Below are 16,106 nucleotides of genomic sequence, written 5' to 3'. Positions count from 1 at the left end.
TACCTCACCATTGTGCTGCGCCTCATTATGCTATGATACACTTCATCGTTGTACCCATAATGCTGTAGCATTCATCAACATGCTGCTGCAATATATCTGTTGCTTGCAACATCACGCTGCTTCAATGTATCATCACTGTTTTCTCCATCCAAGTGAAAGTACTATTATCAACATATAGCATTAGGATCTAGGGCATCCTCTAGGGCAGCGTATCCTCTTTAAATCTCTTCTCCCACCAAAACCCAAAGACAAGTGGAGAGGAAGAGATCACCAAGAGGATGTGTGTACAAATGACTTTCAAGGCACCTCTATTTATACCAAAACGTTGACCACAAGTGGGGTTTATTTGGTTGTTGGCCGACCTTGACGAATTGTCCCATAAGACAAATAAATTCATATCTGCATAAATACTTATCGGAATCGGATGATCTTTAAATCAATCCTACACCTCTCAATGAGAGGGATCCAAGAAAAATATCAACTGCCATTAATAAGATGATCCACATGGTGTTTGGCCCTAGTTGCCAATTTTAACAGAATTCAAGAGCGGAAGGGTAGGCCGAATTTGTGTATTTTTTCTGGGCTGGCTTGTGGACAATCTGGGGAAGAAAGTCTCTCTTTGAGAGGCTGAACTTCAGAGCAGTTGCTTCAGGATCGGCCGCAGGTCTGTACAAGCCTATATAAGGGGGACGAGAGGCCTAATTTGGGTACAGACCAGCCCTAAGGGCCAGCAAAGGGCAGCATCTTGTTTGCCTGGAATAACCACAGCTGAAAGGAGAAGTTTTGGAGCTGTTAAGTGAGACAGCAGTGGACTGTAAGTAACCCTAACCAGATGAAGCTTCTACAGCAGTTTGACACCAGATTAAGAGGGCAAAATTTGTCTACTACAGAATTGCATTTTTGGGCCATCTATTTATCTTCAAATTGTCAAGCCAATTTTGACTTTGAATTAGTGTACTCCCTCTGCTGAGCATTTGATATTAATAAGAAGAAGAATTGATCAAGGGTTTCCCCATCTTGGGGTTTTTCCCTAGCTTGAGCCATATTCTTGTGTTTCTTGTCTTGGCTTGTCCTCTGCATCTAAAGTTTATGTTCTTTCTTCAGTTACTGTCAATGTGATGATGACTTGTGTGACTGCTAATGGAAAAGAAATGGATTCATAAATGGGCTAATATGGAACATTGAAGTAACTGTCCTAAGCAAAGAATATGTTAACCAAATTAAACCCCAGATTTTGATTATGGAGGTTCTACTCAGTGACTATGACAGTTACCATTGAAGAATCCTGTTGTACAAGTCTATAGTTGCCCAAAATGGCTCAAATCAGTTTGTTTTCCGTGGATGTCAACCATCATGTAGTAAAGTCATCAAATATTAGCTATTAAGGATGAACCTTTGTATTAGTTGAGAAAACACCTATATACATATTAAAGATCATAATCTAGACATGTAAAGACACACACCAAGCCCAAAACTCTAGAGTAATATCATAGCATACTTGTATACAATATAAAGGAATCAAAAAGGTACTTTCCACTAGGTAAGAGAACAAAAGTTTGTTAGTTATTGTATGCCAATCCAAGTAGAAGACCCATTCTTAATGAAAGAACAAATCATAATATCTCTTTGTAAGCTATTCTTACATTTTACTCCTGAAGTGCATAGATGCAAAAATAAATCATTATAGTTTCTAAAATCCAAAACAAGATATACCATTGCTAGAATGGCTGCTGCAGTGAGGCCTGCACCAACACCTTTAACTTCCTGCAACACAACCAAACATGCCTCATTTAATAAATACATGTTATTATGAACAGCAATGAGCAACAAGTTAAGCACTAAACAAAAAGAAGCACAAGATCCCAAAAAACACGAGTTATTGAAGTAGAACCAAACAACCTTTGTCAAAAGATATGTTGCCCAAGCCGCATTTGCTGAGAAGATGGGAGCAGTGAAGACACAAACGGTTTCTACTGAAAGCGGTATGTTGAGAGAATTAAATACCCTGCCTCAAACAAGTAAACTATGTGTTAACAAATGCAGTTTATTTCACACCATACAGTATCTTTCAACAGACGTGACCAACCTGCAGAAAACATATGGAGACTCAATGCCACCTGTGTTTGGCATGGATTTAAGACCTTTTATCATCACTGTTATAAGAATCCCAACAACAAAATTCTAGAGAACTAGGCTTAAACCATTAGCAAATGTAATTCATGCAGTTTTACCTACCACCACATTGTCCCTGCTGTCAAAGTGAGACCAGGATACACTGTTCCTCCAATGACACGTCCCAGTGGGTACCTGGAGTGTGAAGTATGCCACTATTAGATCTGAAGTTGTTGCCAAAATCTATCCTTGGAAACAAAACAGGCCGTTTTGTTGCTATGACGACATACACTTAATATTCATAAAAATCAGAAATCACTTACCAGGTTCGGTCATCGAACCAGTTCCAAAAGTCGTAGACTCCACTCTTTGTGAGATACTGAATAAAAATAGATATATAAACATTAATAAACAAAGTTCCAATCAAGAGTTTAGATATATATACATATTAAAACGTTTCCAATCAAGAGTTTAGATATATAAACATAAAATGCTGTGAAATAGAGTTACAGAAAATATATACTTTCAAACATATATCAGAGCATGTAACTCCAAAATTTTCAGAATCGTGTTGAATACATTTTTCATTATTGCATTTCATTAGTGTTTCTTGAAAATGCACCATTGTAAATTTCCCAAATTATTAAAGGATAACGGAAGCCAATCTTTGTCGCTGGACAATGAGAAAGTGAAGAAACAACTAAGGCAGTTAAATATAATCATGGATGCAGTCCAAAGTTGCGGGGACGCTCCTGAATCGCGCTCCGGGCTGGAGCGGCTCCGGAGCACCTCGGGAGCGCGCTTCCGAAATCGCTCCCGGACGAAAAAAAATTCCGCTCCCTGCCATTTTCGGGATCGTTGTAGGGAGCGATCGCTCCGTCGCTCCCGGAGCGAAATTTTAAGCCCGGGAGCGATTGCTCCATCGCTCCCGAACATTAAAAAATCGCTCCGGGAGCGTTTCGGGCAGCGCCGGAAGCGATCCGACGGAAAAAAATTCCGCGACCCGAAAAAAAAAATAAATTTAACAAACAAACAAAAAATAATAATAAAAAATAAAAAATAAAATAAAATGTTTTAAAAGCCCAATGGGCCTTAAAAAAATTCATTATCACTTCATTGAGTTGAGTTTCTTGGAGAGCAAGAGCAAAGGAGCAAGGAAAAGCGAGGAGCAAGCTTGCAAAGAGGTAAGTAACTTAGTAATTTAGTTAGTTTAGTTAGTTTAATTTAGTTAGGTAGTAATTTAGTTAATTTAATTTAGTTTATTTAGTTTTAAAATCATGAATTTAAATTAAATTAATAAATTAAATTAATTAATCAATTTAATCCCAATAAATTAAATTGATTTGCAGATTCAAAACCCTACAAACATCAAACACCATGGACCTGGCTATATTTCTTGGCATTTTCCTCTTCTTGGTCCCTTTTATGGTTATTATGGTGTTGGAGAGTAGGAAACAGAGGGGCCAAACTGAAGAGGGAGATGAAGAAGCTGGAGAAAGTCGAATTGATGAAAACCCCGGTGAGGAGGAGCTAGAGGAGGGTGAACATGACCCTCAAAAAACTAAACAAGACCAAACCCCATTGTGGAAATATGTTAACAGGGCTGAAACAGGGAGAGAGGGTGGAACCACTAAATTTCATTGCCCCCATTGCAACAATGATTACACAGGTTCATACACCCGTGCTAGAAGACACCTCTGCGGGAAAAGGCCTTGGGATGGAGACAAACAAATAGGAATCAAAACTTGTCCAGCGGTGTCAGCAGCGGATAGAGCCAAATACATAAGGGAAGAGGAGGAAGCCCAATACATATCAAAAAAATCAAGGGGTATCTTTGAACCAAGCTCACAATCACAAAGAACTCCTTCAACATCCTCCCAAAGCAGTGGATATGGAGGCACAGGGTCATCATCTTTAAGGCGTAGAACCATATCAGATTTCCTTGATGAGTGGTGTAGGAATGATGTGGATTCAAAGGTTTACAGGTTTCTCTATGCATGTGGGATACCATTCAATGTTCTTCGCTCACCTTATTGGCACGAAATGGTTTCTGCCATAAATGATGCCCCTAAAGGATACAAGAGCCCTGGGTATGACAAGGCAAGAACCGTTGGCCTTGATCATGAAAAAGCAAAAAATCACATTCTTTGAATAGAATGACAAGTTCTTGGACTGACCATGGGGTGTCCATTGTATCTTATGGATGGACAAATGTAAAAGGCAAGCCATTGATAAGTGTTCTTGCTGTGTTTGTTAGTGGTCCCATCTTTCTAACTGCACATGATTACTCAGACAAGTTCAGGACCGCCATCAACATTGCAGAAGCATTACTTGAAACAATTGACCGTATTGGGCCATATAATGTCATCCAAGTCATCATTGATAATGCTCCTAATTGTAAGGCAGTGGGAGCAATTATTGAGGATAAATAACCCAACATACTTTGGTCTGCATGTTTGGTTCACACATTGAACCTTCTGATGCATGATGTTGTCAAAAACAAAAATGCACAATACCAATGGATTGGTGATTTGTATAAGAAAGGCAAACAAATAATAAAATTTATTACAAATCATACCAATACCCATGGCCTTTTCCGCAATCACTCGAGATTGGAGTTGTTAAAGATTGCGAAGACCAGATTTGGTAGCTATTACCTCACCTTCAGGCGCCTTTTGAAGGTAAGAGAGTCATTGGCTAGCATGGTATCAAGTCCACATTGACAGGTATTAAAGGAAAGGGCTACAAATGCAACTGACAGGCGAGGTTTTAAACTGGTGGAGGAGGTCGCTCTTGATGGTCAGTTTTGGACAAGTGCGAGGCAAGTATTGGATTTCACCAAGCTCATTTATCACATGATTCGGTTTGCAGATATAGACAAACCAGTGATTGGCGAAGTGTATGAGCAGATGGATACAATGTTGGGGGAAATAAAAGATATTGTTCATATCAGAGATCCCGACTTGTACAATCTGATTCATGATTTTGTGTGTGAACGGTGGAATAGACTTAATCTTCCACTACAATCCACTACAATGCTTGGCGTATATCCTTATGCCAAAATACTACTCTACATCTTGGTTGGGCCAACCTGCACCAGGTGGTGGGGTTAGGACCAAACCCCATTTAGATGCAGAGGTAACTAGAGAATATCTGGAAGCATTAGAAAAATTGGTACCTGACAGGGAGGAATGTGCAGCTGTGCGCCTTGAAATAGGCAGATACTTCAGTGGCACTGGTTTGTATGGTAACTTCCATGCAATGGACGACAGAGATAGATTTGATACTCTCACATGGTGGGAAACATATGGCGGCGAGGGACTTTTGCCAAAATTGGCAAAAAAGGTTTTTTCACAAGTTGTAAATACTTCTTCTGCAGAGAGGTGTTGGAGCACCTACAGCTACATACATAATGTGAAAAGAAACAGACTCAATGAAAACCGAGCAGAAAGCTTGGTTTATGTGCACTACAACTTGAGGTTGTTGAGTCATTACTATGATCGGGCTTATGAGGATCCCACATATAAAATTTGGGACAATCACCCAGAGGATGACAATTTGGAGGATGGCATTGTACATCTTGAAGAACTAGAAGAGGAACTTGTAAGGGATGAAGATGAAGCAGCTACAACAGCCATGCCACCTCCACCTCCACCATCCAGTAGCAATGCTCGAGGTCTGAGTCTTGTTCCTTTGCTGTCGCACCTCCATCTACACCCTCACGTGGAGGTTCTAGTTTTGGTCGTCGATCTATGCGGGAGACTCCTAGAAGACCACCACAACCTGCTCATACTCCTGGAGACTCCGTGGCAAGGGCCACATGTAGATTTACAGTTTACTTGTCTTTTTTAGTTTCTATTAGACTTTAGTTTTCATAACTGTTGAGTTTTGAGTCCTTGACTCTTGACTCTTGACTCTTTCATATCATAATGATATTTTTTGTAAATAATATATCACTGTGACAATGAAGAAGTTTGAAGTTGGGCCTTGGCAATTATAACTCATTGGTAATGATTGTGAATTATGAATATGATGCTTCGTGAAAGACTAAAGTTGTTTCATTTCATTTCATTATTCGTGTTTCATTTTATAAATTTATAACATTTCATATCATGTTAACAGTTAGAAGTTAGGACTTAGAAATATCTAAGATATTACTTCTTGTAATGGTTAAACTTAGTTACTTAGCTTACAAGTACAACTTTGGTGATCAATGATGATAAATGTTATTGAATTTTCAATTTTGAAAGCTTGAAGTTGAAACTTTAAGATTGAATTTGATGAATCACGATTCACGAGACTCAATATGTTGCAGTTGTAATATGTATTTTACTAACTTGTGGACATGGTTGATGACGATTATAGTTTCTAGATGATTGATGTGATATGATTCAATGATCAATCTATGTTTTTTTATGTTTTTTATGTCTAATTCATCATTCTACATGTTTTTGTTGACATATATGTATCAAAAATTAAAATAAATAAAAATATATATATATATATATATATATATATATATTTAAAATCGCTCCCGGATTCGCTCCCAAACCGGGAGCTTCTGAAAATGGTCGCTCCTGCTCCCAAGCAACATTGGTTGGTGTTCAAATGAAGTTGAAACTTTAAGATTGAATTTGATGAATCATGATTCACGAGACTCAATATGTTGCAGTTGTAATATGTATTTTACTAACTTGTGGACATGGTTGATGACGATTATAATTTCTAGATGATTGATGTGATATGGTTCAATGATCAATCTATGTTTTTTTATGTTTTTTTATGTATTTTATGTCTAATTCATCATTCTACATGTTTTTGTTGACATATATGTATCAAAAATTAAAACATATAAAAATATATATATATTTTTAAAAAATCGCTCCCGGATTCGCTCCCAAACCTGGAGCTTCTGAAAATGGTCGCTCCCGCTCCCAAGCAACATTGGTTGGTGTTCAAATGATTAATCGTTAATGTATTATGGATGCCATTTCTATCTTGATTTATGTACAAATATACATGTTTTCATATATTATGCAACTAAGTTGGCATTCTACATGTTTTTATTTAATATTAATGAAATATAATATATATATATAATAGACGCCTCCAAATATTTTTGGAAACTAACACTTTTGATGCTTCGCTTCTCAAAAACACGCATGCTTCATCCCTGCTTCGTGCAACTTTACTCAAACTACTGTGTCGCATATAAGAAATGACAAAAGTTAGGGTACAGGAGGATTATAAATAGCTACCAAGGTCCAGACCTGATTGGTTGTTCCTAGACCCAGCAGTTGAAACCAGCCCCAACTGTTCTACCTGGATCTAGCAGTCCTTCCTGACCTAGCACTGAAACTAGGTTGGTTCAACACGGACCCACTCAACCCAGTCTTTGACTGATGAAATTTGGGTCACCAGTTTGACTCAACTGACTTGATCATGAACTGTGAGATCAGGCAAATGGCCATTAGACCCAACCAAGAGCTGGTTGACCCGCCAAGACTAAGGCAACTCATGCAACTCAGTCATTTGGCTTGTTTCACTGGAAAAAGGAGTTTATGGATTCACTGTTCAATTTTTGTTCATTTGGAGCTCATTTTTCACTGTTTCTCCTTGATAGCTTTGAGAAAGCTTTCCTCTAGCATCTAGGGTTTTTGAAAAACACTAAGACAGGGCCATAGGGCACAATTTTCACAGTCCGGGCACACATGTTCAACTGGTTTTCAGTTCCAGTGATAAATGTTTTATGGCTTATTATAGAGTTTATTTCAACTTTCTATGACATTGTTTTTATTTTTCAGAGTTGTTTATGCATAGTTGGAGCTTAGAGCCTTATTTACACGACTGTTTTTATCGCAGCAGAGGGACCTCTTCCAGAGACTCAGACCTGAAATAGTCTTTTTTAAACCTGCTACAACCTCATGTCACTGCCATTCAACCCCAAAACAGTCATTCACAGGCCTCTGACAGCCACTTTCAGAACCTTAAACAGTGATTTTTGGCCTGTGACCACCATTTTCAGCCCTGTACCAGTGCTGCAACAGTCAATTTTAGCTTGTAATTGTTATTTTCACCCGTGTAACAGCACCGTTGCAGCAATTTGCACACCTGTTATTCATTCTTTTTGACAAACTAAATGGTAAACTACTGCACACCAGTGAAAAGACGTATCGGTAGATGCAGTTAATGTAGTAAGGAATGCATGAGGCTTAAATGGGTTCCAATATCAACTTGGATATGTCCCCAAAGATGAAATCACCAATGTTCCACTAGGTTTCCAGAATGTGGGGATGCAGGAGTAGGGAAACGCATCCAGGGGTGTATAGAAGCACAACTACAAGGGTCTCCAACATAGGAAACCCCACCAGAATACTAAAAATTAAAAATTAAAAATTAAAAAATATGAAACTGAAACATAAATCAGTGGATATATACACATATATATATATATATATATATATATTGCCAGTTGCTTATATCATTACATGCAATATAATAAATCATCAATAACAAATATAATGATGTAACAACTTAATAATCACAATTCACAAATCATGTATCACCATTCTATTTCTCATTATATTTAGAAAATTCAGAAGATAGAGATCTATGTCCTGAGATAACTGATCCCACTAGTCTCTGCATCTAGCTACTGACAAACGAATAAGGACCAACCATGGCAATATCGCTATCTGAATTAGAATCGTTTGCATTCTCCAGCATACTCAATAATACACCAACCAGCCCAAATTGTGTATTAGGTTTACGTTCATCTCACTTTTTACTTTGCTTTTTGACTTTTTTTCCTTTAAAAAACAAGAACTTTAGTCAAAAGGGAGCGTGGGAGCATCTCATTTTTTAAAGGGTGTGTTCCCTACTGCATCCCGCCAAAAGGGGATGTGGAAACTTCCCCCTCGGAGTATCTCCCAGGAGCATGGGAAGTGCATCCACTACCCTTGCAAACATGACACATGTTCCTATGTAACACTGGAAATAACATTCGGTCCAAAAGTCGAACCAGGGGGATGTGTGGAAACTTCCCCCTCGGAGTACCTCCCAGGAGCATGGGGAGTGCATCCACTACCCTTAACATGACACATGTCCCTATGTAACACTGGAAATAACATTTGCTCCAAAAGTTGAACCAGAAGTAAGACATCAAGTAGCCATAGCACTAGAAGCTATCGGGCAGGGAAAAGTAAAGAGTCCAGAATTTTGGATAATAGGGGTGGGTCTTCCAATACACCGTCGAGAGAAAATGAAAATCATGGCTCATATTTCGATGAATTTGAAAAGGAAGAATCAGAGTCAAAAAGAAGCTATAGAACAGGAGACCTAAGGGAGCTTGACAAGAAGTACAGCTAGATCCATAAGGTGTGATATTTGTGATCCGGGCCCAACCCAATCTAAACCCATTCACACTCCCAACACCGATGAAGGCAATGTGTGTGCCTTCTTTGCAGCATGTGCCAGACCAGACTCCCAACCTACCTTAGATGGTACAGAGTGGAAGAAAATTGTTCATAATAAAGCTAGTAAAGCAATAGCGATTTTTTGGTACTATTCAGCAATTCCCTTCCATGTGGGAAGGAGCCCCTATTGGAAAGCCATGATAGATCATATTGCCATTGCTGGCCCAAACTTCAAAGATCCTTCATGTGAGGCCCTAAGAACCAAAATGTTGCTCAAATAAGTTTAAGATACGTAGGAGATTGTACAATGTGTTCGGCATTCATAGAGAAAAAACAGTTGCACTCTCATGTCAGATGGGTGGACTGACAGGAGAAACATGACATGTCTAATTTATCAAGTCTATTGATGCATTGGACTAGGTATAAAATATTTAGCTTCTTGTTGATTTGATTGATTCAGTTATTTTAGGTGTACACTGGATAAGTTTGACAACACAACAAATTATGCGGATGTTGGATGATTGTTAACGGAGTGACACCCCACCATTTTTTAGACTCCATGTGCTGTCCATTTCACAGACCTTATTTAGAGGATATATGCAAACTTTTATGGTTCGAAGAGGTTGTAGAGAAGGCTAAGTCCATCACAAAATATACTTATATACTTATATCCATTTCACAGGCCTTATTTAGAGGATATATGCAAACTTTTATGGTTCGAAGAGATTGTAAAGAAGGCTAAGTCCATCACAAAATATACTTATATCCGTACCAAGGTACTTAGCATGATGAGGATTCAGTGTGAAGGCAATGAGCTTGTTTGCCCTGCCATCACTAGATTTGAACAAAGTTCATAGCCTTGCAATGTATTGTTAAACAAAAATTGGCTTTAAAGAGGATGTTTGCGGCTCATGACTGGACAGAATCCAAGCATTCAAAGACCACTGAGGATATGCAAATTGCAACCCTTCATTATATTCATTTTGGATGGATGTTAAGAAGTGATCAAATTTTTGAAACCACTTGTGAGAGTCCTTGGAATGGTGGATTGCGAGAAATCCAAAATGGTTTATCCTTATGAGACCATGGATACGGCCAAGGAGGCCATTAGAGCCACCTATACAAGAAATAAGAACTATATGCCATTATGGGAAATCATCGACAGCAGGCGAAACAATCAACTCAAAGAGCCTTTACGTGATGATGGCTACTTTCTAAACCCATCATTTAGTATGAACCACACTTCCACACAGATAGGTAGGTGCAAATGGGGCTCTACATTTGTATTGAGCAATATTTTGGGCTACACTCATGAGCTACAAGCTTACAACTATTTATTATTCAAGTATCAAGCCAAGCTTGCTTTATGTCTGGTTGTGAAAGAAATTAGAGTATCTTTGAGCATGTAGACTCCAAAAGACACAATTGATTGACCCATAAATGCATTGATGATTTGGTGTTTGAGAATTATAATCTCGAACACCAAATGACGTGGTTGAAATTTAGGAAGGTAAACGGTTACAAACTTAGTCAATGTTTTGGGATTCAATTCAAGTTTTCAAAGTATTTTAAAATCATTTTAGCTTATATTCCAGATATTTCGTAGCTTGTTTCACATATCGAGTGGCACAAATTTTACTGCAATTAAAATCGACGATGTTGATGCTGACGCTGATGTGACCTCTGAGTGGATTGCTGAGCAAGGCCAAGAGGCCAACAGCCATTGTTTTCAGAGGATGAATTAATATCGTCAGAACAAACTGCCGAGGAAGGAGAGCCTTTTGTTGGCAATCATTCAAAGGTTGTTATATCTATTATGTACTATGATTTATCATATTTTGTAATATGATTTCAGATCTGACTCATATTTTATAATATGATTTCAGATTTGACTCTTGAAATTGGATGGATCAAAGTTTGTCCATTTTAGTTCATAACTTTATGCCATGTTCCATGGCAATTTTGATGTATGTTGGCACGATCATATTATAATGATCGTGCATTAGATATGTTATTTTTGCATTACATTTTCTGTGTTAGATGTTATGTCCCATGTCTAATCTAAATTCAATCCAGCAGATTTATATTTTCCATGAAAATCTGTATTTTTTTGTATTTTTCTGTGTATTGGATCGACTACCGAATCTTTGCTTATCCCTAATTCAAGTTTGACTAGTGGATCAAAATACATCCCAAACCGAGTTGACAATGGCAACTTTGATTATTACAAGACCAGATTAAAAATGGTAAGGTTGTGGAGGTATTGCTGAAGTATAATTTTTATTATTGTGCTATTTAGCACAGTGACATTTGCAAACATCCGGGCTTAGCATATCCTAGATACTAATCTTTAGGTCTTATGAAATGTAAGAGGCATGCAATCTGCTAGGCTGATTGCATGGCTCATCCTAGGATATTAGCTGAAAAGGAAATAATATGCATTGACAATGATTCTTAATTTTTTAATTTAAGATGACGATAACTCAGGGATTGGACATAACTAGTGTTTATTAAGAAACCACGTTCTCACGATGGTTCGGGATGTCCACACTGGTCGTTGACTTTTGAAATATTAGATATGTTGGTCTGGAAATCTGCATTATGCAAGAAGCCAGTATTCCATTCGGAGATGTTGATATGATATTCGCTCGCAGCTGAGGCTTTCAGATTATGGGCACTCATGCTAGTTTTTGGGCAATTTAGCTGGATAATTAAGCAAAAAAAAAATCAGAAACCATAGCAAATGATAAGTACCTTTGTAACTCTGTAATTGAAGTAAGGATCGAACTCATGAATGACGCTCTCATACTTGATAACCTGACACAAGGTTCAAAAGCTAATTAAAATGATATTTACCAAATACTTTTTATCCTGTCCAACAGAAAATAATAAATGACAGATCTGATACTAACATGAATTCACGTCTAAGATTTGGGATCCGCAATCTATAAATCAATTTAATCGGAAATCTTCAAACTTGTCTGCTAGAAAACTGGACAAAAAAACAAACTAGAATTGACTGTAAGGCGGAAGAAATGAAACTCAAAGCCGGATCAGCAATGCAATCTGCAGCATGAAGCCAGCAAAAGAGGTTTGAGAAAAAAAATGTTAGGGAGTCAGAAGAGCTTACCGAAAAAAGCCGGATGGAAAACGCGAGAATGGCCACTAAAATGAGGATGATCGTCGATAACACGGAGCCGAATGCATCTCTAACACCAACTCTCGATTTATCAGAGGCAGCCATGGCCTCGGAGAGAATGATTTGGCAGAATAAGAAAAAATTCCCGCTCTGTTCTGCTCTGCTTTATTTCCTGCTTCTCTACTACCCCTCCATAATCAAGGTGCAAAGTCAAGGAAGGGTTTACAGCGTAAGAAAGAACTACGAAGGTTTTAGTTTCGATTATTCTTTGTTTTGCCCAGTCTTCCCTTAGTCTCCCTGCACAGGATTGTTTTATTTTTTCGGCACACCGTTTACATCTCTAAATAATTTAGGGTAAAGTAAAATGAAATGATTATCCGCTTATTTTCGTCGGTGAAGTTGGAGAGTGTTAAACAATTCTCTTTATTTTTAAAAAGAAATTAAGAGAGAGAAAGGCTCTTCATTTTTGAAAAGAGAATACGATAGGGAAGGAGGTAAAAAAATATTATAATTTAATTGTTTAATTATGGTTTTTAATTATTATTATTTTTAAATATAGGTTTATTTCTTAATATTATTGGGAAAAAAATTATATTGAAAAAAAAATTATTAATAATAAGTATTATAGTGAAATAATGGAGGAACTTTCATTTTAGTTATTTTGATAGGGATAGAATTCTAGTTGTTTTGAAGTTTCAGTTGTTTTTAAGTTTTAGATTATTCATTCATTTTTCATATCTTATAAAAAATTATTTTTTAATAAAATAAATATGTTTTAGATTTTTTAAAACAAAACAAAATAGATATAAGTGATTAGAGGTTTTTACAATTATTCATACGATTAAATATTTCTAGAAGAGAATTTTGTAATAATTTTTTTTATCTATACAACTTTTCGGATGGTTACTCCATCCATCATGAGGGGTAAAGAGCTAATGATGGATGGAGTAACCATCAGAAATGTTGGGACGAATCAAAAGTCTATTGCACAGTGCTCTTCAGGAAATGGTGATTCATGTTGTTGGATATTTCTAGAAGAGAACTCTGTAATAGATTTTTTTATTCGTACAACTTTTCGGATGGTTACTCCATCCATCCTAAGGGGCAAAGAGCTAATGATGGATGGAGTAACCATAAACTTTGGACGCATCAAAAATCCATTACACAATGCTCTTCCAGAAATATCCCAAAAAAAAAATGTTTTTTAATTTAAATAATATATGAAAAAAACAATGTTTTAAAAGATATCGTTAAGATTGAAATAACAAAATCATATTTCACATAATTAAGATTGAAATAACAAAATCATAAACTTTTAAATAACTTATAATAAAAATAAAAATAAAAACTATGATGGATTGATTTATAAACCTTATTGATAAATATTCTTAATTAAACTATGTATTCTTACTATTTAAAACTAATAACCAAATTCACACAAAGACATATTTCTTAAATATAAAATCATAAAATGGTGTCATAAATATGTTTAAACAAACTCTAAAAACTGTAATATTCAACTTGAAAATTTAAATAATAATTCCATTCTAAGTAATATTGAATAGTGTTGGTTATGTGGTTTTGGGATGCTACAATCTAACAATATTGAAGGGGTTGTTAAAGTTATTATAATATTTTATTAATTTTAATATTTAATATACATTTATGAGAATTCAATTTAGTAAAAGTGAGGTGTCTTTTTAAACTCATTAAGATTTAAAATTCACAAAATTGTTTAATTCACCGGTGTAAGGATGGCCAAAGGTGGTATAGTCATTAAGTTGGGTTGGGTGGTTTCATATTAATCTTTGGATATAAAGTGCAATCAACATTTTACGTGATAGTTTTAGTTTCCAATATTTATGAAATTTTAGATGGCTTCTCTAAAAATATCTTTAGCTTTCAAAATATCAATCAAATTATGAATGTTAATTTAGATGTTACTACATTCACCTTGAAAACGATGAATATGTACCTATATAATAAAATTAAAAGTAATAATAATAGAATTTTAAAAATAAAAATAAACAAATTGGTTCAAATATAACAATGTAAATACATTATAAACATGTAAACATTATATAAACAAAAATTAGATTTAAACAACATTATAAACACTCTAAGCACTAGATGGGAGTTTAGAGTTGTAAAGGAGAAGAAGAACCTATATAACAATTATAACAGTTATAATCCTTGTGTAATAGCCCTTGTGGTCTTTTTTTAATAATGCATATGACCCATGTGGTGTATGTGTTAATAGCTCATTTAACCCTTGAGACTATTAGGACCCTAACTTAGCCTCCCTACTTTGGGGTGCCTAGGAGTTAATCAATCAATGCATGAAGCCATATTCTATGAATAAGGGTCATTCATTAGTTGGTGTGTGGTTACTTGATGTAAAAGGGTCGTGATTATTATATAACGTCCAATAGCTTATTGGTACTCATTGACGATGGAACTACAAGTAGTTAGTGTTGTGTTAGTAAGAAACTATTTATGGATGTAGAAGGTTATGTAATATTTTGTTGAATACTTTTCACTATATTGGTACTATGTTCATTTAGAGGTTGGCCCCTAAAAGAGATTTGTGAATATTATTTTATTTTCTAGATTATGAATATAAGAGTTTATGTCAAGTTGATTCAATATTCATATTTATCCTAATTCACTTTATGCAATTTATATTTTTTTCAATATTTCTTATAATTTGTTATTTTCGTTGACTAGGCATATTATATGTGATATCAAAGCTCTTTCTTGTGCCAACAAAATACCAATTTCTAGAGAAATTTTCATAGAGTAGAGATGTGTTTTATAATCTTTAAACAAACAATATTTTTTGGTTGCTCGCAGTGATGTGTGACTTCAAGATGTTCACCAACCTCTTGAGTTTGCCATAACACTTGAAATGCAATTTCCCATTGAAATCCCCATTTGATTATTATTAGTTATATGGCTAAAGGGATATCCTTATTCAATATTTCTATTTGGAGATGGGATATCCTTACAATGATCAAGCATTCAGTGTGTAAATTGGCATTTAGAAAGCGTACATGCAAGGAATACAAGTGATGTCACCCAGTTGGATACCCTTGTACACCTTTGTAAGCAGTATCACATTAGACATAGAATATAAATAGATTTGATCTTCCATGTGTCTTCAGGAATATAGAAAGGCTTCTAGGCACACCTAAAACCCTCCATACATAAGCATATTATGATTTTGTTGCTATTGTACATTGAGCACAACTAATGCAAGAACATCTTCCAATGTCAAAATCAATAGTTGACCTCTATAGACTCTTAGAATTTTATGGGAAGAAGTTATTTTCCTCAAAATCATGAAATCTTGTAATTTTGATTATTTATTTAAGTTGTCATAGTTTCAGAAAATTTCAAGTGTGTTTCGAGAAGACAATGTTTTGCCATGTAATGTAACA

At 36.0% G+C, this 16,106-nt stretch overlaps 1 protein-coding gene across 2 annotated transcripts in view; it reads right to left on the bottom strand.

The window, feature by feature from the left end:
* The window catches only part of STT3A (staurosporin and temperature sensitive 3-like A), a 248,113-nt gene extending 235,087 nt beyond the window's left edge, over window positions 1–13,026 (bottom strand). Inside the window, exons 1-6 of one of the 2 annotated variants that reach the window (XM_089459309.1) lie at window positions 12,658–13,026; window positions 12,282–12,344; window positions 2,436–2,491; window positions 2,236–2,307; window positions 1,900–2,005; window positions 1,714–1,764 (exon numbers count right to left, since the gene is read on the bottom strand). In XM_089459309.1, coding sequence (XP_089315435.1) covers window positions 1,714–1,764; window positions 1,900–2,005; window positions 2,236–2,307; window positions 2,436–2,491; window positions 12,282–12,344; window positions 12,658–12,771 — 462 coding nt within the window. In that variant the 5' untranslated portion in view covers window positions 12,772–13,026. The remainder of the gene's footprint in view (window positions 1–1,713; window positions 1,765–1,899; window positions 2,006–2,235; window positions 2,308–2,435; window positions 2,492–12,281; window positions 12,345–12,657) is intronic. The other variant, XM_089459308.1, reaches the window with a different exon arrangement.
* Between the last annotated feature and the right edge of the window lie 3,080 nt (window positions 13,027–16,106).

Source organism: Pinus tabuliformis, chromosome 7 (assembly GCF_031772625.1).
Source record: "Pinus tabuliformis cultivar Carrire ecotype Pingquan chromosome 7, CPIR1, whole genome shotgun sequence".
In the NCBI taxonomy this organism is placed as follows: domain Eukaryota; kingdom Viridiplantae; phylum Streptophyta; class Pinopsida; order Pinales; family Pinaceae; genus Pinus; species Pinus tabuliformis.
This window is presented reverse-complemented; position numbering and strand designations above follow the sequence as displayed.